The sequence below is a fragment of the Sprattus sprattus genome (assembly GCF_963457725.1).
Source record: "Sprattus sprattus genome assembly, chromosome: 10".
NCBI classification, from domain to species: Eukaryota; Metazoa; Chordata; class Actinopteri; order Clupeiformes; family Clupeidae; genus Sprattus; species Sprattus sprattus.
This window is the reverse complement of record NC_137908.1, coordinates 32641507-32666587: the sequence shown is the minus strand read 5'-3', so window position 1 is coordinate 32666587 and position 25081 is coordinate 32641507. Positions and strand designations below refer to the sequence as shown.

Genomic DNA, 25081 nt, shown 5'->3' with positions numbered 1-25081 from the left:
CCTCGTCGTCTGCATCTGAGCCCTGTGCAAGAACTACAGACAGACAGAGAGAGAGAGAAACAAAGAAAGAAGATGGGAAAGCAAGGTAGGTGAGATAGATAGATAGAAAGAAATGGAAAACATACAGCGAATGATAAAAGAAAACAGAAAAAAGAGAGAGATGCAGATGGAAAAAGAGAAGATTATACAGGTGTAATGCCAACTGAGCACTGAAGTGACACACAAAACACTCTGAGCCAATCCCTTCATCATTCTATCTAACACCACTACGGCCGCTGGGGTTTGACATCTCCCATGCACGCACGGCGGAGGGAGGGGGAGCAAACGACAGAAGAGTAGTGCCAAAGGGAGGGAGAGAGAGAGAGAGAGAAGACAAGATAGAGCCACAAGGAGACAGGTGAGATAGAGAGAGAGACGACAAAAGATAGAGAGAGAGAGAGAGATTAATAGTGTGAGACTAAGAAAGATGGAGCAGATTTCTTCTGCTATGCTTTCCATGGGGAATGGTGGGGCTGGACCTCTGGAGAGGTGAACAGCACATCCACATCACTGATGTACCTGAGGCCACACTCAGAGGCCACTGGCAAAAGGCCTTATTCCAGCCAGTCACTTATCCAGACGCTGCTGCCATTATACATAAACAAACATGACACATGACACATCTAAACTTTCGTATACAACATAAATATAAGATTTGAACTCTTTTTTTCCCTTTAAACAGCTGTTTGAAAACAAATTCACAAAATGAAAGACTCCCATTACATGGAAAGCGATCTTTGTTTTCAAAGATTACCCAGCAGTAAGCCTATGTCTAAATATTAAATATTTTGTAGCCTACTGCATCGTTATTACACTTCTATAAAAAAAATATTTCCCATTCAAATTCTGCTTCTATTAGGCCTACAGGATAATTCAGTAACGGTCCTATATAAAAAAAATAACATAAAAACAGCTAGCTCTTACAGTATAGTTCATATGTAGACCTATCTGTGGTAAATACATGAAATCTATTGAAAGAACTGTGGATTGTATTAGGCCAATGACACAGCAGGAAGCAGTAGCAAGTAGGCTACTAGTATTACAGTTTTTCACTTTTGTTAAAAAGTAAAAAATACACGTCAGGTATCAATCGCTCGCCCCAAGTGGGAAATACTTAAGACTCCCTTATCTGCATTAGACTCTGATTTTCCTTGTGAACACACTGATGTCAATTACACATCACGTTGTTGTCAAAACACTGTACACAAAGTTCTCAAGTAAAATCTCAAAGCATCAACCTGCAAGACACAAATAGTCAAATCTCTAAACTTTCAGGTCTTGCAGTGAGGACTGCACCATAAAAGTGTCTTGAGCCTCTGTTTTGTTTGGTAAACTATTGAAAACTTTGAAAAGATCGACAACCAGAGAAGGAGAGGGGTAAGAGTGAGAGGAGGACAAGAAGGAGGAGGAGTAGGAGGTTGAGGAGTAGGAGGACAGAGAGAAGGAAGAGGAGGACAAGGAGGAGGAAGAGAATGAGGACAAGGTGAAGAAGGAGGAGGAGGAGGAGAAAGAAGAAGGAGAATGGTCATCTCTAATGAGTTTTTCATGGTTTTTCATTAGAACCTTCAGGATGGAGAACAAGTACAAAATCTGTTTGCCTTGTGTACTGTAAAACTGCATATCAATAGAATATAGTGTACAGTATTTATATTTTGCAGGACTAAAAGAGAACCACACTGTGGAGGAAGAAAACACTCTTTCAATATTTTTTGAAAGCAAAGTAGCATTTTCCAGGAGATTTGCATTTTTTGTTACCTGTTTTGGGTTTTGTGTTTAGAGTTTTGAGAAAATAAGGCATGCTTTCAAAAAATGTGTGTAAGCAATTGAGAAAAACTGTAAGCATTTTGTATACAATATTATGTCAATATAATCTAGTGTTTGGTGGAACAGGAGACTGAAATTGTAAATATGGTTTGTGAGAACAACGGTATTACTGTTTTATGTTTGACTATGAAAAATGTAGGCCTACACTGATACATTTTACAAAAGGAGAAATGGCTCAATGAGTCATTGTCATTCATATGGTGTGATTCGATGATTGTGTTTTCAATTTTGCACTTCTGTGTGCTGTAAATGCTTGGTAGTGTGCAGCAAATGCTTAGTTGTGTGTAATAAATGAATGTATGTGTGTGTATTTTGAAAATATGGCTGTGTGTACCAAATGAAAACACGAGTTCCATGTTGTGAACAGTTAAGAGATTTGATAGCAAAGAGTCATCTTGCAAAGGGAGTGTCAGGTTTAGCATTTTGTGTGTGAGGTTTTCAGTTGTCTGTGTGCAGTTTTTTAGAAAGCCGTTATTGTTTTGAAAAACGGGTTTTAGCAATAGTGAAAAACTGTAAGCAAAGTAGCAGATGTCAAAGCTATGTGTGCATTCATTGAAGAGAATTGATTATTTAATTCCCTGGCATAGATGCAGAATCGTTCATGCAAGCATCGTGATGCATCGATCATTTCCCCCTGTCCTGATTACACAGCCTAGCACTTAGGCTTCATGTCGATGCCTGTGGTGCTGGCAGCATGTGCGTGTGTGTGCGTGTGTGTGTGTGTGTGTATGCGTGCAGGCCTTTGTGCATGCATGTGTATATTCAAGCCTGTGTAGCGTGAAGCGTGCTAAAAATAGCTCAGCAGTAGTCTAAATTATGTTAACAAATACTGTTTGACTGATGAATTTAAGCAGGGCTATTGAATACACTTGATTGAAGTATTTTGACAGATAGTTTTTAGGCAAAACAGCTGATGTGTTCTGTGCAAAACCGCCTGCAGTCTCCTACACACCAATCAGTCAGTCATTCATATGCCTCCAGTCGATAACAAACACATACCTCAAATACACAGAACACTAAGGGTTTAACATAGAGCCTTACACTAAAGTTCACCCCACGCACCAAACCTAACATATGCATGCATGCGTGCTGAATGTAGTGTGTGTGTGTGTGTGTGCATGTAAATCTTCCGTGTGATGTGTGTGTTTTACATGCGGGGTGTGCATTGTATGTGTAGTGTGTATGTGTTTAACATCAGAGCTCTGATGGATGAAAGGGGCGGGGTGTCTGATGTGTCTAGTGAGGTCAAGCTGTTTGCAGCGCCATGGGTTTCTTGGGGTCATCACTTAAGATGCACACAGACCAAAAATAGGTGCCATTAGTCCACACACACACACACACACACACACACACACACGAAGGAGCATACGTTTCCAAAAAATCCATGTGGCACGGGGACCAGAACAGGATTCATGTGCATGGCATAATATGACAGAAACAGATACACATTACATTACGCTCACACATTAACGCTAACAGCATTAACATGCAGTTCTCATATCAGACACGCAACTTTCATTTTTGGATCAAGACAACATGCTCTCTATCAAACCAATCAATGATGGAAGGGGATGCATTCAATGGGAGGAAAGAAGAGGAGGGGAGATGAAATGCGTGTGAAAAGATCACCGGAATAACAACAGAACGGTCACCGAAAATCAGCTAATGAAGAAACGTGTGGTTTGGTAAAATGAGAATGAAAATGACTGCAATGAAGGCTAACTGTTAGATGGCTGGTTAGTTCTGGGGAGGAGGTGAAATATGGCAGACAGGTTGGTGGAGGGGCCTGAGGTTAGGTCATCATAAGGGTCAAGGGTCATTCTGAGGTTAAGGGTCGGGGGCTCTTCCTCATGCCATGCAGCTAGAAACTTCTTAGAGATGTGTGGTTACCTGGATGGGCCTGAATCCTCCCTTGAGTGGTGAAGCAGAAAAAAACAGAGAGGCTGATGGGAAACTTGCAGTGCGTGTGGACATACATAAGCGCTGTCTCGCGCACACACACACACACACACACACATATACATACAGACAGGCATATAAACACTTGTACGTCTACCCACATGTACATTAACATTACAAAAGCCCCCCTACACTCAAAAGCAATATGGGCAGACACACATCACACAAAACTGAAACACATCATAAACAGGCACACACACACACACACACACACACACACCCAACTGAAAGCATCTATGGTAAAAGTAGCAAACTCTTTCTCATTCATAAGACCACACATCCGACATGCCAGCACTAGAGTGTCTTGTGTGAACCGTCTCCCGGTGTACTTTAAATACTTGAACTGAGATAGCACAAAGTCAGCACAAGAATCATCTACTGCATAACAGCACAGCACAGCACAGCACAGCACCGCACCGCACAGCACAGGCACCCAACCATCCCCAACCATTCAATCCACTGTCTCACTCAGCAATGGTTCCCAAAGTTTTCATGCCAGGCCCCAATCTGACTGACAAAAAAAACAAAAGCGGACACCCATCAGCTGTTGCATACTTTTCTTAAACATTATTTCTACTGCTAACATTTTCTATTTCATATCATCATTCCGTTACATGTTTAATAAAAAAAATTGAAAAAGAAACATGCTTTTTAGCTGTTGCTTAGCTTTTCTGCAACACTGTTTCAACATTTGAGCAGTTATTTTTTAATTCATTTTATCAACCATTCATTGTATTAAATAGTAGTAAATAATAGTGTGCTTATAAAATGTATTATCCTTTTTATTTGATCAGAGCTCACAGATCAAATCTGGTCGGAAAAAATGCATCTTGAATCTGAGCATGTAAGGTGCATGCCTTTGGGAACCACTGTGCAATAGGAATCCACTGTGAAACAAACTGGCAGCCTGTTTACAGAAAACGCCCATGGAAAGCCAGAGGATCACACAAACACACACACATACATACAGAAACACTTGCACACACACACATACATAAACGCACTCACTTGTGTAAACACACACACACACAACATGAGCAGCTCTGGGGGTTTCCAGCCCTTCTCCTCTGGCACTCCCCTGGCCATGATTCAGCACAGCAAATTATGAAGAGAACGGATGGAGAGAGAGAAAAGAAAGAAAGAGGATGGAGGGAGGGAGGGATAGATATACAGAGAGAATGTGTATCAGGAAGGGGATAGAGGGAAAGAAAGAGAGAGTGTACGGAGAGCAAGAGAGATAGAGGGTACACAGTGGGAGAGAGAGAGAGAGTGGAAACCAGTGCAGATGGAGAGAGCATGGCTGTAGAGTGTGAGAGAGAGAAAGAGAGGAGTGGTAAAGAGAGGGGGGCCATCATCAGAGGGGAAAAAAGGACGAAAGATGAACCGTGAGAGAATAAGGCAGAGAGCACAATAGAGACTGAGAAAGATTTGTTTGAGAGAGAGAAAGAGAGAGAGTAGGCTGTGACCTCACCGCTCTCCTCAGCACCCTGACCTACATTCCCCAGCAGCCTGTGTGTGTGTGTGTGTTTCAGCCCTTTCCGCTAACCTCTCTCTCTCTCTCTCTCTCTCTCTCGCCCAGGGCTCAGCTCCACGCAGACAGACTCAGAGCTCAGGCAGCGCATGCCTCGGCTGCCTCTGCGCTGACACTACCGGAGACGAGTCACACCTGACTTTACGAGCAGCGGGTGGGGTCAACGAGGGCGGCAGAGGGGAAAGCAAACAGGGATCATTTGGCTCTGTTGACAACAGCTCTGACACTAGCCAGCTCAGGGCAGAGCCCATAAACACTGTAGTGTTAGTGAAGTGGACAGCTCTACTGCATAGCTTTCCCTCATCCCACATAAATAACCATGTGCTTTGAACCGCAGTCAGTTGGCGGTCTAAATTAGCGCTAGACTTACTGCTCTGCGGAGGGGCCCAGGCTGGCACGAGGGACCCCAGCTTTGGCTAAGCGTTTCCATATTCAGCCTCTTTTTTTTACGTTTTATTGTTCGGAGACGGATTGATAAATGGTGCAAATGCACAGGACCACAGAGTCAAGGAAGGGAAGTGTGAAGGAGTTCAACTCCAGCCGCACCCCCACAACTAAACCTTCCAAACACACACACACACACACACACACACACACACACAAGACAGATCATCTCATTAATCAGGTGGAATCAAAGGAGTAGGGCAATAAAACCCAGAACAGAGAGAGCAATTCCACAGAGGTCTTTTCCCTTTGCCGTGCAGACTGGTGTTGTTCATGGAGGCGGCACAGACAGTGCTTTTGCACTCCAGTGAAAAATGGTTTCACTTTACCCCAACTCTGTTGCATAAACAGGGCTGAGTGACGGAGAGGGAGGATGTGTGTGTGAGAGAGTGTGCGTGTGTGTGTGTGTGTGTCAGAAAGAGAGAGAGAGAGAGAAAGAAAGAAAAAGAACGAAAGATACAGGGAGAGAAAGAGCCAGAAATAAATTGAGTTAGAAAGACAGGAGACTGTAAGAAATGGAGTTGCCGACAGAAAGGCCACTTGTTACAACAAACAAACAAAGCCTGAAACCCTGAGGCAGATCTGATCAGCGTCTCAAACTCCACCTCGGGAGAACATGTGTGCCGCTGCTGTGAGGCCAGGGTTATTTCCCTGGCCTGGCGCTACAGAGGGTCACCGTGTGCCATGGCTTCCTCTCTGGCAGTGCCGTGGTGTATGCCAGGAGAGGATTGGTGTGTGCCTAATGCCACCCACTTAGCTTGGGTGGTGGCAATTTATAGGCCGTCTACAACGTAAACACAGGAGTCTTCTAGGTGAGAGTCGGGCAAGCTGTGGCAGTGAAGGAGTGTGTGCGTGCGTGTGTGTGTGTGTGTATGTGTGTGTGTGTGCGCGGGACAAAAACAGGAATGCTACTTGGCTTTGATTTTGAAGGACAGCTGTTCCGAGCTACAGCGAAAATAAACAAACACAAACAGGGTGTCCCTGAATGTCTCAACAATCTTGGCGCCAATGGTGCGCCAGGCTCGCTCACACGCAACACACACACACACACGTGCCAAAACATTTCCCAGCAGACGAAGGCATGATGGGTGCTCTCTCTCTCAAACACACACACACATTAAAAAACATTGCCCATTACACACACACACACCGGTGCATAGACACACAGTACAGACGTCAGCAGCCTGATGTGACTGTTGACTAAGCCAAGGTCTGCTAAAGGAATCAGAGTCTAAGAGCTTTTGCATCAGACCAGAGCCTGCCAAAGAGACTGTATCTGTTCCACACTCGATGTCTGCACATTTACCAGTCTCCCAACACAATTACAAAATGTGTGTGTGTGTGTGTGTATTAGTGAAGGAGAATAGTGTAGCTAGTTGCTGAATGGCAGCGCTCATCAAAGCAGCAGGCTTATGTGTAGGCTGATATGTGTAGTCTCTATCTCTTATAGACTGGAGAGGTAATTGGCACCAGAACTAATGCCAACTTTTGACTTCATTCATCACACGGTTGTATAGGAAGAGATATAATATCAAGAGTACGTTTTCTCTCACGCAAAGACAGACGGTCGCATACATGCACGCACGCACGCTCTCACGCACACACACACACACACACACACACACACACACACACACACACACACACACACACACACACACACACACACACACACACACACACACACACACACACACACACACACACACACACACACACACACACACACACACACACACACACACACACACACACACACACACACACACACACACACACACACACACACACACACACACACACACAAATGGGGTGCCATTGCCAAAGCCAAAGATGTTTTGGAGGCTCACAGCTTGTGGTGAAGTACAATCTTTGGCTGACATGCAAACACACCCATATGCACCTCACACACACACACACAGTCCTAAGCCTTGTCTGTCAAGCCCTATCCTCACACAGGGGATATAAACACACATAGGTCAGAGTCAGCACACACTCACACACACTGCCCTGGTTTATCACTATGGACTATGGTAGTTCACAACACATCAATATCATTTCCAGACTAGGAACCGTGGCAACTTGGCTCTTGGTCGGTTTTGGTGATTGCAATAACAGATGCCTTTACATGGTTATTTTCTTGTTATTGTATATTCATATTATACCTTACTGATAATTACAGAATATACCTACAACTATGTATGTTGGTAGTTTACTACACACATACACCCTGCTGACAGCTAGCTGTTTGCAGTAAAAAAAAAAAAAAAGACATTAAAACAGAAAAATGATCAGGTACTTTTCACTACCTGTAAACCAATGTCTATGAAGGAGGAGGACCAAGACTGAAACTGATCCTGGTTGAGTCACGTGATGTGGCCAATCAGAATTGAGTTTTCACCAGAGCGGGTGTGTCAAAAGATGCCCAAGCAGAAGGGAAGAGAAAGATGAAAGAGATGAAAAGAAAAGAGGAGACAAAAAAGGGCGGAGGGGAGAAGGTAGTGAATAAGAAGGCATCACCAAAGGAGAGAGGGATGTAAGATGAGGAAAGAAGAGTTGGAAAGAGCAGGTAGGGTGTTGTAAAGGAAGGTGTAGTTGGGTGGTGCAAACGTGACGTGACGTGGAGGCTGGGTTACCTGGTGGGGTGGTGGTGGCCTTGGTCCCGTCACAAACTGCAGGCAGGGAAGGTGGACAGCAGCAGCAGCAGCAGGAGGAGGAGGAGAGCAGGATGCACCGGCACACAGCACACACAGAGAGAGAGAGAGAGAGAGAGAGAGAGAGAGAGGGGGAGATAGGGTGAGAGAGAAAGAAAGAAAGAAAGAAAGAAAGAAAGAAAGAAAGAAAGAGAGCGAGAGAATAACAATGAGAGGCTGAGAGGCCCAGTGCAGAAGTGCAGTGATGAGGATGCAGCTCAGTATCGGTGGAGCAGGTGCAGAGAGCCACCTGCTACAGAAGGTCAGAGCAGCTCGTCTGTCTCTCTCCCACACACACACATACACACAGCCTTATAATCACACACACACAGCAGCAGCTGCACTTCAAACACACAAAAGACAGACATCCACTTCATCTCACACGCACACTTTACATCTGAATTGATAGTTACCCATCATGGATTAACAAGAAGATATAAATACTGCTGAATGCGCTGTGGTGATGGTGGTACTGGTTAAAGATATAAATACTTCTGAATCAGTGATGGTGGTTCTAGTTAAAGATATACATACTGCTGAATGCTGATGGTGGTTCTAGTTAAAGATATAAATACTGCTGAATGATGGCGGTACTAGTTAAAGATATAAACACTGCTGAATTCTGATTGTGGTACTAGTTAAAGATATAAATACTGCTGAAGGCTGTAGTGATGGTGTTACTAGTTAAAGATATAAATACTACTGTGGTGATGGCGGTACTAGTTAAAGATATAAATACTGCTGAATGATGGCGGTACTAGTTAAAGATATAAATACTGCTGAATGCTGATGGTGGTTCTAGTTAAAGATATAAATACTGCTGAATGCTGATGGTGGTACTACTTAAAGATATAAATACTGCTGAATGCAGCTGTAGTGATGGTGGTACTAGTTAAAAATATAAATACTGCTGAATGCTGATGGTGGTACTAGTTAAAGATATAAATACTGCTGAATGCTGATGGCGGTTCTAGTAAAATATATAAATACTGCTGAATGCTGATGGTGGTACTAGTTAAAGATATAAATACTGCTGAATGCTGATGGTGGTTCTAGTTAAAGATATAAATACTGCTGAATGCTGATGGTGGTACTAGTTAAAGATATAAATACTGCTGAATGCTGTAGTGATGGCGGTTCTAGTTAAATATATAAATACTGCAGCCTCCAAAATATATATAGATCCTTGAGAATTTCTCTCTCTCCCTGTCTCACACACACACACACACACCTCTAAATAAATCTTGCAGACACACACACACACACATCTGAAGTGCTGGCAGGGTTTCCTGAGGGAGGTCTGTGTGCATTATTAGTTATGTATTCATCTATGTTTCAGAGAGCCAACACGACAAGACCGACTTAAGCCCAACCACTGCTACAGAGGCTTGTTATAACTCTGCCATATAAACCAGGCCACTGCTGCAGAAAGTCATTACGGCTCTGGCTACCCTGTCCTGAATGCTGTTGTTAAGAAGCCATTATGGCTTGGTTTGTTGTTTCTGGCTAGCAGACAGATCCAAAGAATTAGAGAGTGTTAAAAGGTACACCTAAACGAACACGGACAAATGTCTTTCCAACTGATCGTTCCAGGGGTAGATGGCAGAGTGCTCAGGACGTGAGTGGGAGAGACTGGGAGTGGGATCAGGATGCTACCGCTTGAGCCACAGCTCCCACCAGCTGGAGAGTGTAATTTAATGTTATGTATGAGGTCAGCTTTCTCCTGTGTAGTACTGCTGAGGTCTCTGGCTTTTTGTTCATGTCCCACATGTAAGGGGTACCCCACCTTTAGACCCTCCAATCCCATCATGCATCTGTGCATAGCGTACTGTACTCACCGGGCGACTCTGAGGCTGGACGTTCATCTGCTGTGTCTGCGGAGAGTACACCAGTGGGCCGGAACCAGCATTCTGCCCAGATGTGTACGGAGACTAATGAAAGAGAGAAAGAAAAAAGAGAGTGAGAGGGTTAGAAATAAAAGAGAGAGAGAGAGAGATGGAAGGGTATAAAGAGCAGGTTATTGAGAGAGATAAATAAACAGTCAGACAGGGTGGACAACTCTAAATACTGCCTGTCTGTCTGCTGTTGCCATGATCAAAGTGCACATGGATTATGACACAGGCAACCTGGCACGAACACTTTTAGGGGCATCTGTCTCAGGACACACACACACACACACACACACACACACACACACACACACACACACACACACACACACACACACACACACACACACACACACACACACACACACACACACACACACACACACACACACACACACACACACACACACACACACACACACACACACAAATCAGCAGTACAGGGCAGGAGTGAGCGTGTTGGTGTGAGTTTGTTCTCCACGGCCAGATGCAGCAATCGTTAATAATCTTTCATTGGACAATAAATGGGCTCAACAATGAGATGCTCCAGTCTCTCAGACGCACCTCTCAGTCCTAAGTCGTGGTGTTTTCCATGTCGAGCCACGCTAAGTGCAGTGTGCTTCCGCGGCTATAAAAAGGCTTTTAATTGAGGAGGTGATTACTGTCGTCCCCCGAGAGAACATCTGCTTTGGGAACGAATCTCCCCATGAGGCTCTCTGTGTGTGTGTGTGTGTGTGTGTGTGTGTGTGTGTGTGTGTGTGTGTGTTTGTGTGTGTTTTAAAGATCCTAATACATTTTGTTCATTCACTGAAATCTAGAGTTATACTTCCTTATTTATTTAAATTGAATAACTAAATAGTATTCAAACTGAAAAAGTTTCTACACTATAAGACCAGTCTACAAAAAACAACTATACAGACATAAGCAGAGGTAAACAGAAAGGTTGAGTGGGGCAGAGGACAGAGAGATGGAAAGAGAAGACAGAGAAAGAGGAGAGACACATGAAGATGTACAGAAACAAAGAGGAAGAGAGAGGAAAAAGAAGGAGATGAGGTAGAGATAGAGAGAGAAAGAGAGAGAGAGAGAGAGAGGGAAAGACAGACAAAGATGGAGAGAGAGAGAGAGACAGACAGGGAGATGGAGAGACAGAGAGAAAGACAGAGATGGAGACAGAGAGAGAGAGAGAGAGACACACAGGGAGATGGAGAGACAGAGAGAGAGAGAAAGACAGAGAGAGAGGAAGAAAGACAGAGATGGAGATACAGAGAGAGAGAGAGAGAGACAGACAGGGAGATGGAGAGTGGAGGCTGGGAGAGGAGCTAATTAAAGCTGGTGACGGCTGGAGAGCTTATTAATAGAGCGCCACAGTGCTTGCGGGGTCTGCAGCTACACACAACTACAGAGGCAGCCTATGCTCACTCACACACAATTATGCTCCGATCTCTGAGTCGTCCTGATACCCAGAAGCCCCCCATCCCTATGTGTGTGTGTGTGTGTGTGTGTGTATATGTGTGTGTGTATTCACTCTAGGCCTGAATAATGCAGGAAAGTGTAGCTTGGCTGTCAAGAAGTAGCAGGTATTAATACACAGAGCCATCACTGTAGCACTTCTATGGTTCAGAGATGGACATATTCCACATGGGGAAATTATAAATGATTTTGAAATGACTTGTGATGAATTCTTGCTTCTATTTTGAAATGTTTTAGATTTCTTGTCGCAATCTTTGTCATGGGTCAGAGAGTTACAGAATGCTGGGGATGATGCTCATCTTCTGTCTCTCCGTTTCTGAACAACTACCAGCGCATCAGATGGACTACACTACAGGGCTACACAGCAGAGTAGTAGAAGTGAGACGTGAAGGAGGTTCCTCTGAAGCTTACAAACATGAACACTAATAGGATAGAATAACCACTTTGAACACGCACAGGAGAGTGGGACAAACACGGAGACAAACACAGAGACAGACACCGACACATACACACATAATGTCATTAGCTACTTCTTCCCTGCAGTGCGAATCAAACTGTTTTAGGACGAACTTTTGTGTTGACAAAATAGCCAAGCATGTGTGACAAACATGGTTTTTACTGTGTGTGTGTGTGAGTGTACGTGTGTGTGTGTGTATGTGTTTTCTGAGCTCAGCTAGTCAAACACTGCTGCCTCTAGAAGCTCCAGAGCCCTCTGAGGGACACCACAGAAGGGTTAATCAATCCACCTCACTGACAGACACACAGCCTGCCGCGCTCTCACGCGTTTAGCTTTATACTCACTCTCACTACATCGCGTATGGACGTACACGTACACACACACGTACACACACGTAGACACACGAGAGACAGAGAGAGAGGGAGGGAGAGAGAGAGAGAGAGAGAGGGAGAGAGAGAGAGTAAAAGCACACTTGGATGTGTATAAATGCAAAGCCATGCATTTCTCGGACACACTCTACTGCACAGATCCATTAAAATGCAGTCATCCAGCGTGATCCTCCCTATAGGAAAGTCAGGGGCAGGAGTGAAAGACAGAGAGAAAAAGGAGAGAGTGAATGAGAGGGGTAGAGAGGGATAGATAGGAACGAGAGGGAGGACGGAGAGAGAATAAAAGGGGGGAGAGAGAGAGGGAGAGGAAAGAGAGGGAGGGCGAAATAGAGAGAATGAGGGGGAGAGAGGGAGGGAGAGAGAGAGAGAGAGAGAAGAACAAGAGGGAGGGCAAGAGAGAGCATTACAGAGGGAGACAGAGAGAGAGAATGAGAGGGAAAGAGAAGAAGAAAGACAGAGACATAGCTGGATAGCTCGTTTAGAAGAGGGGGATGAGGGGGAGAGTGGAGCAGATGGGCGATGAGATGAAAACAGAAATACAGATGGAACGAGAGGGGACAGTCTCACAACAGGCCAACACACAGACAGACAGACAGACAGACAGACAGACAGACACCAGTTGAACACAAAAACAGGTGACCCCAGCCCACCAACAGGACCCACACACATCCATGTACGTTTGCAAACACACACACACACACACACACACACACACACACACACACACACACACACACACACACACACACAGAATAGGATAGTGGCGGCGAATGGACAAACTCACCCCTCCGCCTGTTTCCCAGCCCTTAAGGTAGCGATACGGGGGAGCTGTGGGGACTGAAACCTGAGAGAGAGTGGGTGTGGAGCCAGGGCCGCCAGGGCCGGGGGGGCCCTGCATCTGGGGGTGGCCCTTAGAGAGGTCGTGAGGGGCGTACGGAGCACCCGGGTGCCTGGGTACCTGCAGAGGGGGAAGAGGAAAGCAGGTGGGGGGTGATAGGAAAAGGGAGAGAAGGAGAGAGAGAATGACTGAACATTTAACATAGAAGGAGACTGGATATTCTTTTAAAGCGATACATAGGTATTAACTTGTGTGAATTAAATGTGTTAACTTATGTGAATTAAAGTGCTTTAAGTTTGGCTTTGAAAGTAAGACGGGGTGCAAAATCACTTTGGGCATATACAGCCGCGGAAAAAATTAAGAGACCACTTCAAAATTATCAGTTTCTCTGGTTTTACTATTTATTGGTATGTGTTAAAGTAAAATGTACATTTTAGTTTTATTCTATAACCTACTGGCAACATTCCTACCAAATTTCAAATAAAAATATAGTCATTTAGATAATTTATTTGCAGAAAAATGACAATTGGTCAAAATAGCAAAAAAGATGCAGTGTCTTCAGACCTTGAATAATGCAAAGAAAACAAGCTCATATTCATTTTTAAACTACACAATACTAATGCTTTAACTTAGGAAGAGTTCAGAAATCAATATTTGGTGGAATAACCTTGATTTGAAATCACAACTTTCATGTGTCTTGGCATGCTCTCCACCAGTCTTTCACATTGCCGTTGGGTGACTTTATGCTACTCCTGGCGCAAGAATTCAAGCAGCTCGGCTTCTTTTCATGGCTTGTGACCATCCATCTTCCTCTTGATCACATTTCAGAGTTTTTTTTATGGGATTCAGGTCTCGAAATTGGGCTGGCCATGACAGGGTCCTGATCTGGTGATACTCCATCCACACCTTTACTGGCCTGGCTGTGTGGCATGGAGCATTGCCCTGCTGGAAAAAACACTTCTCAGAGTTGGGGAACATTGTCAGTTCGTCTTCTCTGATGAGTCCAATTTTCAGCTTTGCCCAACACATGGTCGTCTGATGGTTAGACGGAGACCTGGAGAGGCCTACAAGCCACAGAGTCTTGCACCTACTGTGAAATTGGACTCATCAGAGAAGACGAACTAGGAGACCCTCCAGTCGGCTTTGGTTCAATCCTTATGGTCTTTTACAAACCTCAGCCAGGCAAAGTACAACGTTGTCCCGGAAGAAAAACTTGCTTCCTTTTGCTCTGACAATGTTCCCCAACTCTGAGAAGTGTTTTTTTCCAGCAGGGCAATGCTCCATGCCACACAGCCAGGCCAGTAAAGGTGTGGATGGAGTATCACCAGATCAGGACCCTGTCATGGCCAGCCCAATTTCGAGACCTGAATCCAATTAAAAAAACTCTGAAATGTGATCAAGAGGAAGATGGATGGTCACAAGCCATGAAAAGAAGCCGAGCTGCTTGAATTCTTGCGCCAGGAGTAGCATAAAGTCACCCAACGGCAATGTGAAAGACTGGTGGAGAGCATGCCAAGACAAATGAAAGTTGTGATTTTAAATCAAGGTTATTCCACCAAATATTGATTTCTGAACTCTTCCTAAGTTAAAGCATTAGTATTGTGTAGTTTAAAAATGAATATGAGCTTGTTTTCTTTGCATTATTCGAGATCTGAAGACACTGCATCTTTTCTGCTATTTTGACCAATTGTCATTTTTCTGCAAATAAATGATCTAAATGACAATATTTTTATTTGAAATTTGGTAGGAATGTTGCCAGTAGGTTATAGAATAAAACTAAAATGTACATTTTACTTTAACACATACCAATAAATAGTAAAACCAGAGAAACTGATAATTTTGAAGTGGTCTCTTAATTTTTTCCGCGGCTGTATATCTGCCTGGTTGTATTCTAGCAGCATGAAGTGGCAGACAAGAGGTTTGTGTGTATGTTATTGTGTGTGTGTGTGTGTGTGTGTGTGTGTGTGTGTGTGTGTGTGTGTGTGTGTGTGTGTGTGTGTGTGTGTGTGTGTGTGTGTGTGTGCGCGTGTCTGCTTGTATGTTAGAGAGAAGAGGGAGAGCAAAGGAAAGTGTGACTGTGAGAGATATTGTGCATATGGCAGTTTGTAGGCAGTAGCTACAACAGGAGCCAGGGTACTTATTAAGAGTGATAGGCTGTGATAGCAGATGATGTGACCTGCTAGGACATAAGACGGGGGGGGAGAGAGAGAAAGAGAGCGAGAGAGAAAAAGAGAAAGAAAAGAGCAAGGGGGGAGAGAGATAAAAGAGAGATAGGGTGGGAGAGAGGGAGAGGGAGAGAAGAGAAAAAGAGTGTCTAGTGTATGAAGAGAGTGGGTGGAGGGAGACAGAGAGAAAATAAGAAAGGAAAAAAAGTGGGAACGAGGGAGACAGACGGAGAGGTATTTTGGTGGCGTGCTGGGCTGAGTGCCAGCTCTGCACCACTACTCCTGAGGCCCCAAAACACAGCAGTCTATTACCTGCCACACACACACACACACACACACACAGTTACCTGCTGGAGAGCACGCACGTACACACACAAAAACACACACACCCACAAAGTGCACTAAATCACCTGTACCCACATAAATCCACGTGGCTGCGTGCAGACACACACTAAATTGAACCACTGCCACCTACACAGACACTTTCCCCTACCCTTCTCTATAATGTGACAGTAATACAGTGTCACACCTGATTAGTTCCTCTATTGCCCTCCTAGTCAGTGTCAGGCTGCTCATTGAGACTGGGGTCGCACAACGCCAGCAGTGAGTGTCAACACGGGACGCTCCCGAGGCAAATGTTTCTCTAAAGCGGGCAAATATATGGTGCAAGCATATCTGGAGGAGGCAGATGAAATATGCATGGGATTTACACTGGATGGCGCTCCGCCGGGAATAGCCACAGACAGAGAGACTACTGAAGGGAGATGGCGTTAATGAGAGAGGGAGAGGGAGAGAGAGACTGACTAAGGGGAAGTGTGAAGGACACGCAAAAACCAAGGAGCGATGGACAGGAGTGGAAAACCATCATAGGGAGGGAGAGAGAGAGAGAGAGAGAGAGAGAGAGAGAGAGAGAGAGAGAGAGAGAGAGAGAGAGAGAGAGAGAGAGAGAGCATAATATAAGAAATAATTAGCAGCAAGAGGAAGCAGGAAAACACGACAGACTGTGAGTAAGAAAAAAAGAGGGAAAACACCTCTGATGCTAGACTGGGAAGTCTTATCGACCTACAGGCACGCTCCCATTGTTGGTGGCCTTTCATGCTATGCCTGCCTCATTTCAAATTTATTTCCATTAGTGTCTGGGTTGTTCATATTGTAGAGTGGAAGAGAGCTGGAGGTACTCATTTAGTTACAGTAGAGCACTGGGAAGATTCAATTTCAATTCAATTCAATTTTATTTGTATAGCGCCATAACAATACAATTGCCTCCAGGCGCTTAACAGAGCCCAGAGCCTAAACCCCCTTAGTGCATGCACAACGGCAACAGGGGCAAGGAAAAACTCCCTGTTAGGCAGGAAGAAACCTTAAGCAGAACCACGGCACATAAGGGGGGACCCATCTGCTTGAGGTCGGCCGGGTGGAGACAGGAAGGTGGGACGGGGGGAAAGGGGGAAGGGGAAGGGTTGTGTGGCAGAAGGGGAAAGGAAGCAACAGGGGCCATACACAGCCAGCATTTAGTCACTGGATATAATAAGTATACAGACATCTGGTGGTAAATACATGATACAGGCAAGACCAGATTACTGTGCCAATAGGCTTACTGTTAGAGGGATAGGGGATGTAGGGACGAAGAAACATTTCTGTGGTGGCAATAATGTATATTGTATATAAATGCTGGCATAGGGTATTGGGTAGAGTAGATGTACGGCAATGAAGTGGCGGTGGGTGCGATTGGCCGAGGGTTCAGCTGTCCATGTGCGTAGATGCGGAGTGGTTGGGGTGAGGATCAAGATGGTGAGGTCTTTGAAACTGCGTATGGTTGCAAGTGTGTTAGCTGAGCTCCTCAGCATTCTATTGCCACTTTAGGGGGCAGGTGTGAGTCACCCTCCTGTGAGTCACAGCATCACTCGCCTGAAGCCCCAGCACTCGCAGACTATTGCTAATGGCAGATCATGCATTGCACCATCTTCAGATTTCAAACGCAAACACACACACACACACACTTGCCCTTCCAAATAATGTTCACAGAGGTTGATTTTTCTTTCTCCCTCTGTTTTACCTCTTCCAAAGTCATATTCTCGCTATCTTTTTCTCATTTCTCTCACCTCTCTCTGACTATCTATCTCTCTCTTATACACACCCAAACCAGCGGAGCAGTGGCAGCAGTCAAACAGGCTGACCTCAGAAAAATCCACAGCGATATGAAAAACCATTGCTGTGAAACCTCATGCGAATGTCCACACTACTCTTAGGGCCTGATTTACTAAGATTGCGACCGCAGCTTAATCTGCGGACCTCGCACATTAACGCACAGTGTTTTTGCGCATTTTCCGTGGTTTTTATTTAGGAAGAGAAAATGAAGGTTCAGCGAAGAGGAGATAGATATATTGGTTCACGTTCGCTCAATCACTGAACCTGATTCAATGTGTGCGCTGCTATATTGTTGTTCTGCCCGCCATCACCTACAGCGAGATGTTTAAAAGAACACGATTATAAAGAATATGCTATTGGTGGCATTAATGCATAAACTGTCTATTATAACAATATAGATGTGTACATGGCAAGATTAATAATTTCTACAAGGGACATGGGTTCACTACAATATATATGGACGTGGGTGCAATCAATGGTTCCAATTACGTTCGGAAAGTTTGCGACAGGAGAATTATCCCGCAAATTAGAGACGTGCGCTCGTCAGGCAGTTTTAGTAAATACCACGCAATACATCATTAGGCGCACTTATCTTCTCTCCTCCCATATATTTGCGCTAGACGCCCATGTTTCCACCCACGTTTCCGTGCCCTCCCGGTCCACACCCACAAAGCGTTAATATGCGCCTCTACTCAAATGCGCCCCCTTAGTAAATACCGTTTTATGTTTACGACCGCTATTTTACGCCTGAAATGGGCGCAATCCTGTTAGTAAATCAGGCCCTTAGTGTGTGTGGCAATAAGTCAGCAGCAGTTATCAGTCCCCCGATAAACAAATCTGAAGTGCTGACATTACAGACTGAGAGAGAACAGTGGCTCTGAAACCAAATGGGCCTTTTTTTTTTTTAAATCTGTTTGCAACATTTTGACAGCTGCAAACCAAGTTCAATCCAGATTGGGTGGCAAGGTGGATCCCAGGGAATATATACTTGTAAAAAGTGCTAAAGAGAAATGTGCCCATTGTTGCCAGCTAGTGTAGGCCTGTGCATTGTTGCTTGTACAGGGTGAGCGTGCCTGCAGGATACAGTGTGTGTGTGTAAGAGCGAGAGAGGGAGAGTGTGTGAATGGGTGAAAACAGTACGTCTGTGTAAGTATGGAAAAATAGTGGGAGTGTGTGTAAAACTGAGTAAGGATGTGTGTGAGAAAGAGAGAGGTTGACGGCAGACACAGGGGGGGGAAACACAGTGCAACAGAGAAGACACAAAATACAGAGGTGATGATGATGATGATGGATGATGATGATGACAGTAACAAACATAATTTGCCACTCAGCTTTGGGTCCCAAAGACAATTCTTTCATTGCATACCATCACAGGAACGTCGCCTGTGGGTGTGCCCTCTTTCCGTCAGCCAAGATGGCTACTATAGGCCCTGAGCCTCCCGCACCTATTCAAACAGGACTTAAGGGGCTAACCTGCAGATACTGTTGATTCCCCTACAAAACCTCAGCTTGCACAGTTGACATAACTGACCTGACTTGAATGTGTCAGATGTCTCATCCACACTTAATAATGTGGAGTATTGTGTTATCACACCCTACTCACACTATTTATGACTCCAGATGCAGTTGAGGGTGGCGGCTTGGTCCTGATCAACATCATCATCAAACTGATATTCAAGCACCACTGTGCAATCAGGAGCAGACGTGGGTGTGAGTGTGAGCACGAACACGAGTGCGACCACCCTCCTCTCTCACTCCATCGAAAAGCCCCTGGCTTAATCAATCCAATGAGTCAGCTCATGGTGTGTGTGATGGCGTAAAGCCTTTACTAGCTGAAGTTATCCCTGTGGATGAGTTCACACGAGTGTGTGGGAAAGCACCCTGTGCATAAGCTAATGCTGGCTAGCATGGAGAGATGACATTCTCTCTAGGGTTACGCTAACAGCGCTGTGCTTTGTGTTTCTGCATTGAACCCAGCATTGAAGTTCTCTCTGTGGTGGCTGAGCTAACAGCAGCTAACAAGGACAGTTGAAATTTGCCCTGTGGTCAAGTTAATTGGCGCAAACACATAGGCTGAAATTTCTAACCGTGTGCACAAGCTAACAAATGCCAACAAAGAGAGTGAGAATACTCTGTGTGGTTGAGTTAAGGGTGGTTAGCTCGGTGTGGGGGGCTGGGGGTGATGGGAGCTATGGCTGTCGAGCTGAGAATGTGCTAAAGAGCATGCAGAGCATCCCCGCGTGGGTGGAGAGACAGACACGGGCTATAAAAAAAACAAAAGCAGTCCAAATTGAGTACAGCTGAGCTTATGAAACAGAATTAAATTAAGTTAAAGTTGATTTCCATTTAGTGAGTTTCCCTGGGACTGATTGACTAGTGACATCTTAAATGGAACAAAGACGAAACAGAACATTACACTTGTTGTTTTTATTTTACGGCTATTTAGGGTTCATGCAGCGAAGCTGCAGGAAACCTATTGTGTTTCTATGTTTTCTTATTATTATTATTCTGTGCTGGGATCCTATGGCAGCCCATAGAACCGTCTGGTAAAAAGTTGTGAAATTTGGCACACTGATTGGGGACAATCCCATGATTCATTTCACCAAGTTTCATGTAAGCAGATGTAGCGCTCTAGCGCCACCAACAGGTCAAAGTTGTACGTACGTTCACACACGTAACTTTTGACCCATTGGCCCGATTTTCAAAAATGAGGCATCTTTGGAATCCTTGGACCAGCACGAGTTCAACGCACCCTATGACGTCATTTTGCACCATGATGGATTTTCCGCCATTTTGGATTTTATCAAAAACCTTCAAAAATCTTCACGGGTCACAATGTTTGTCCGATCAACACCAAACTTGACACACATCATCTTCAGACCAAGCCTCACAAAAGTTATTGGATTACATCTTCGCAACTAAAACCGTTTGCCCGTGACAGCCAATCAAAGTTTGCGACGAAGTCGCCAGACAGGACGTGGGCTCATATCTCAGCAAAGATTTCATGTATCATGACCAAACTTATTACATGGACCGCTTACCTAATCAGGAAGACGCTTAAGAAATTTGGTGACCTTTGACCTCTAGGTGGCGCTGTAATTAGCAAAAATGCATTTTGGCCTGTAGCTGTTGACGTGTTTGGAATTTCAACTTACAAGTGGGATCTATACATGCTCTTGGAGGTCTTTAGTTTGACATATGCAAATATGTGACATTATCATAATTGATCAGGGCGCCATATTGAATTTAGTAAAAAACACTAAAAAGCAAACACAGGTCACAAATTTGATCTGATCTTCACCAAAATTGGCGCAGACCATCATTAGACCATGCCTTATAACTGCATAAGTTTATGGAACAATTGACGAAAGCGTTCGCCAGTAGCAGCCAATCGAATTAGGCGGCGAAGCCGCCAAACAGGAAGTGAGCTCATATCTCGGCAACCCTGTAATGTATCAAAACCAAACTTGGTACATGGACTGCTGACCCCATCTGGGGGACAATCAATACATTTGGTGACCTTTGACCTTAATTTAATCCAAAACACTAAAAAGTTTGCACAGGTCGCAAATTTGATCCGATCTTCACCAAAATTGGCACGGACTTTCTAAAGACCATGCTTTATCAGTAGATTGCATTCTGAAAGCATTCGCCTTCAACAGCCAATCGAATTTGGCCGATTCGCTGCATGAACCCTCCATTGCTGCTTGCAGCTATATTCTTTCTTTCTTTTTGTGTCTGATTTAGAGTCTGTCAGCATTTTGAGTGTTAAGAGTGTGAAAGCCACAGGGTGCTAAAAAGAGGCAGTTTAAATTGAGTATGACTTGAGTTAAACAAAAAAAAAATTTATTCATTACAGGGAAATTCAGGAGACTCCCAGGTAATCCTCCAAATAATTATATGTCATTTTTTTTTCTCCCTGTTTTTTAGGGATTTATTTAGATAAAGATCCATTGGCAATCGAGAATTAAAACTGCATCTATTTGTGCTAAAGCGCTATCTAAATGAAATAAAAAAAGATTAATAAATGAAATTAGATTTGATTGATTGTCAGTCTTTACATGTTTGTGTACAGCAAGTATGTGGCATTAGAACGAGCCATCTTGTGATTCTGTGTTATAGTCCTTCATGAGCCCATATCCTTCATTAAGATGACCTGTAGCTGGTAGTTAATAATAATAATAATAATAATAATTATTAATTTAATTTGTAACAGAGTGAAGCATGCCCGTGTTGAGAGCTGCTGTCATCTGGGACTGTTATTACATTAATGGAAAAGAGTGCCATAGTATTTGAGTCAAGTGCCATTTCACAGCCTGAGTGAGTGGGTGTGTGTCGGTGTTCGTTTTCGTTTTGTGACGGATGAGGTGATCCCATGTTCTATGACGGCCGAATTGCATTAGCACAGTAAAAGAGGAGCATTGTGAATGTCGAATATAGCATATGACTGCAAAATGTGCGGAGACTGATTTTGTGATTAAGTGAGAACGTGTATGCCTGTGTACAACTGGGTCATAATAGTACAAGTACAGTACAGATACAAGTACAGTAGCTTTATGTGTGAATGTCCATATGCATCTGTGTGTGTGTGTGTGTGTGTGTGTGTGTGTGTGTGTCTGTGTGTGAGAGTGTGTGTGTCTGTGTGTGAGAGTGTGTGTATCTGTGTGTGAGAGTGTGTGTATGTGTGAGAGAGAGTGTGTGTGTGTGTGTGTCTGTGTGTGTGTGTGACAGTGTGTGTGTCTGTGTGTGTGTGACAGTGTGTGTGTCTGTGTGAGAGAGTGTGTGTGTCTGTGTGTGTGTGAGAGTGTGTGTGTCTGTGTGAGTGTGTGTGTCTGTGTGTGTGTGTGGGCGGGCGGTTCATACTCACGCTGTAGACTGCGGCCAGCCCGGGCTGCACTGAGAAGAGGCGTTCATCGAGGCCCGGCTGCACCCGCTGGAACCTGGGGCGTGCCATGTTAAGGAAAACTCTGCAGGGGGGTCAACTTAAGGTCAAACGAGGTCAAGGGTGAGGGGAGGGGCACTGAAACAAGCATGGCATACGTGACAACACAAACACACACGTTTGGAAGCTCAGTGGCTAGACAGAGGTGAACTGTACAGTGGAGCAGAGAACTTCCCCTCTCTCGTATGTGGATTTTTCCAACCTCTACCACGCACACCCCTCCCCCCCTCCACTGCCCCCTTCCCTCCCTCCACAAAATGTTCACTTTCCCCCTCAAGAGTACAGCATGTACCTTCACCGGGGAGCACGGAGCTGCCGGGAAATCCAGACATGGAGTTCTCAAACCCGGACTGGATTCCAGCTCTACAGTCAGTGACGGGATAATCCTCATCAGCACTCGGATTGGGAATCTTAAAAATGTAAATCCCTTTCATGCCCCTCCCCCTCCACACACACACACACACACACACACACACACACACACACACACACACACACACACACACACACACACACACACAACTGAAACCTGAATAATCTTGGTGAAAGAAACATACAAAAAGACACACACACACACACACACACACCTGCACTCTCTAGCCTGGACAGGTGGCGCTAGTGTGCTACTCATGCTTTCTACCTATCTAACCTCTAACTAACTAAGGCAATCATAGCCTGCAAGCAGCATTCCAGCTGATGACTGATGTGGAGACAGTCAGCTGCAGACATCAGCAGTGTGACATCAGCACAGTCACGGGGCAGGTATTCTCTAAGATTCCTCAAATATACTATACCAGACCTGCTGTGAGTTTCTGTGTGTGTGTGTGTGTTCCCTAGTATTAGCTTTCTGTGCGCCAGATATCTGTCGCTGAGTTTGTCCGTGTGAAAATAAAAGTGTTAAAGGAAGTATTAACGTGTGTGTGTGTTTGTGAGGTGGGGGCAACAGAGATTGAGAACGGCATATAACTGATGAACAAGGCTCTCTCTCTCTCACACACACACACACACACACACACACACACACAAACAAACAAAAATTATGGCAGGTAGACAGGCCACAGGTAGGGGCATACCACTCTGCTTGTGACTTTACCAAGGGTGAAAAGGTCAGCATGTCACCACCGGGGCAAGGCTAGTGGGAAGGGGGTCATCCCTTAAGACCAGACTGTGTCAGCAGTCATCAACCAACCAAATAGGGCACATGTCACCCGGCTACTCATTGAGCTCCACTGGCTGCCAGTAGCTGCTCGCATTAAGCTCAAGTTGCTTATGCTTGCCTACCGAGTGCTTGCTGGTTCTGCTCCCACCTACCTAAATGCTCTTGTAAGGGAAAATGTTACACCCAGGACGCTGCGCTCACCTAGTGACCATCGCCTGGCACTGCCGCCTGTGCAAGCATGGCAATCCGGACTATTCTCATTTGTAGTTCCACATGGGTGGAACGAACTGCCTAGCACTACCAGAGCAGAGGCGTCCCTCTCTACCTTCAAGAAGCTCTTAAAGACTCAAGTCTTCAGAGAGCACCTCCGTTCCTTACTGGCACCTTGGCTTAACTTGCACTTAAGCAGTGACAGTCCTGCACTTATTTTTGTCTTCCTGTGTCGTTTTCTATTTCTTGAAAAAAAAATGTTTTATTGTTACACCAGGTTTAATGCTCTTAGCTTGACTGTTCTCTCCCTTGTACGTCGCTTTGGACAAAAGCGTCTGCTAAATAAATGACTAAATGTAAGCAGTCATGACTGTGACACTCAGTTAGATTATAGACGAGCATGATTGCCATGTAGCACCTCATTGCACCACCAAATCTGTTTGCATGTGCCAGGCTTTATTTGAAGAATCACACCATGCATTCTCAGCCAAATCATGTCAATACCAGCAGCTCACACATAAACAAACAGACCACTTGCTAATGAAAAACCACTCACCAGCTACCCTTTTTTATTAACACAAATCCTTGAAGCTTACCTAAGACACACCATGTTTCAATGTCCACTCGCCACACACATACACCTACTGTACGTCAGTCAAAGCGTCCATCTTGTTTTCATTAAATGTCTAAAAAGTTTCCTCATAGTGGTCAGCATAGCCAGGCGCCAGTGTTCATGTTCACCTGTTTTTCTCGCTGTCACCTTCAATTGACCCCAACGCATCCCTCTACTTGTCAGGTCCAGTCACATTCTTTAATCATCACCCTAGTGCAGCCTTGAGCGCTGACAACCTCAGAGTGTGAACCTTGACCGCGACATGGCCGTCTTTGGTCCTCTGCTGTCCCCCCTCTCTGGGAATGCAGGCA

At 44.7% G+C, this 25081-nt stretch overlaps 1 protein-coding gene across 7 annotated transcripts in view; it reads right to left on the bottom strand.

The window, feature by feature from the left end:
• Positions 1-25081, bottom strand: part of eif4g3a (eukaryotic translation initiation factor 4 gamma, 3a) — a 79462-nt gene that overhangs the window by 33719 nt on the left and 20662 nt on the right. For 2 of the 7 annotated variants that reach the window (XM_080846365.1, XM_080846366.1), the window contains exons 2-8: positions 22714-22813; positions 13480-13653; positions 10329-10421; positions 8434-8469; positions 8107-8154; positions 3754-3774; positions 1-33 (exon numbers count right to left, since the gene is read on the bottom strand). The exon at positions 1-33 is cut by the window's left edge and continues 150 nt beyond it. In XM_080846365.1, coding sequence (XP_080702491.1) covers positions 1-33; positions 3754-3774; positions 8107-8154; positions 8434-8469; positions 10329-10421; positions 13480-13653; positions 22714-22813 — 505 coding nt within the window. The remainder of the gene's footprint in view (positions 34-3753; positions 3775-8106; positions 8155-8433; positions 8470-10328; positions 10422-13479; positions 13654-22713; positions 22814-25081) is intronic. The other 5 variants (XM_080846368.1, XM_080846367.1, XM_080846369.1 and 2 more) reach the window with 5 other exon arrangements.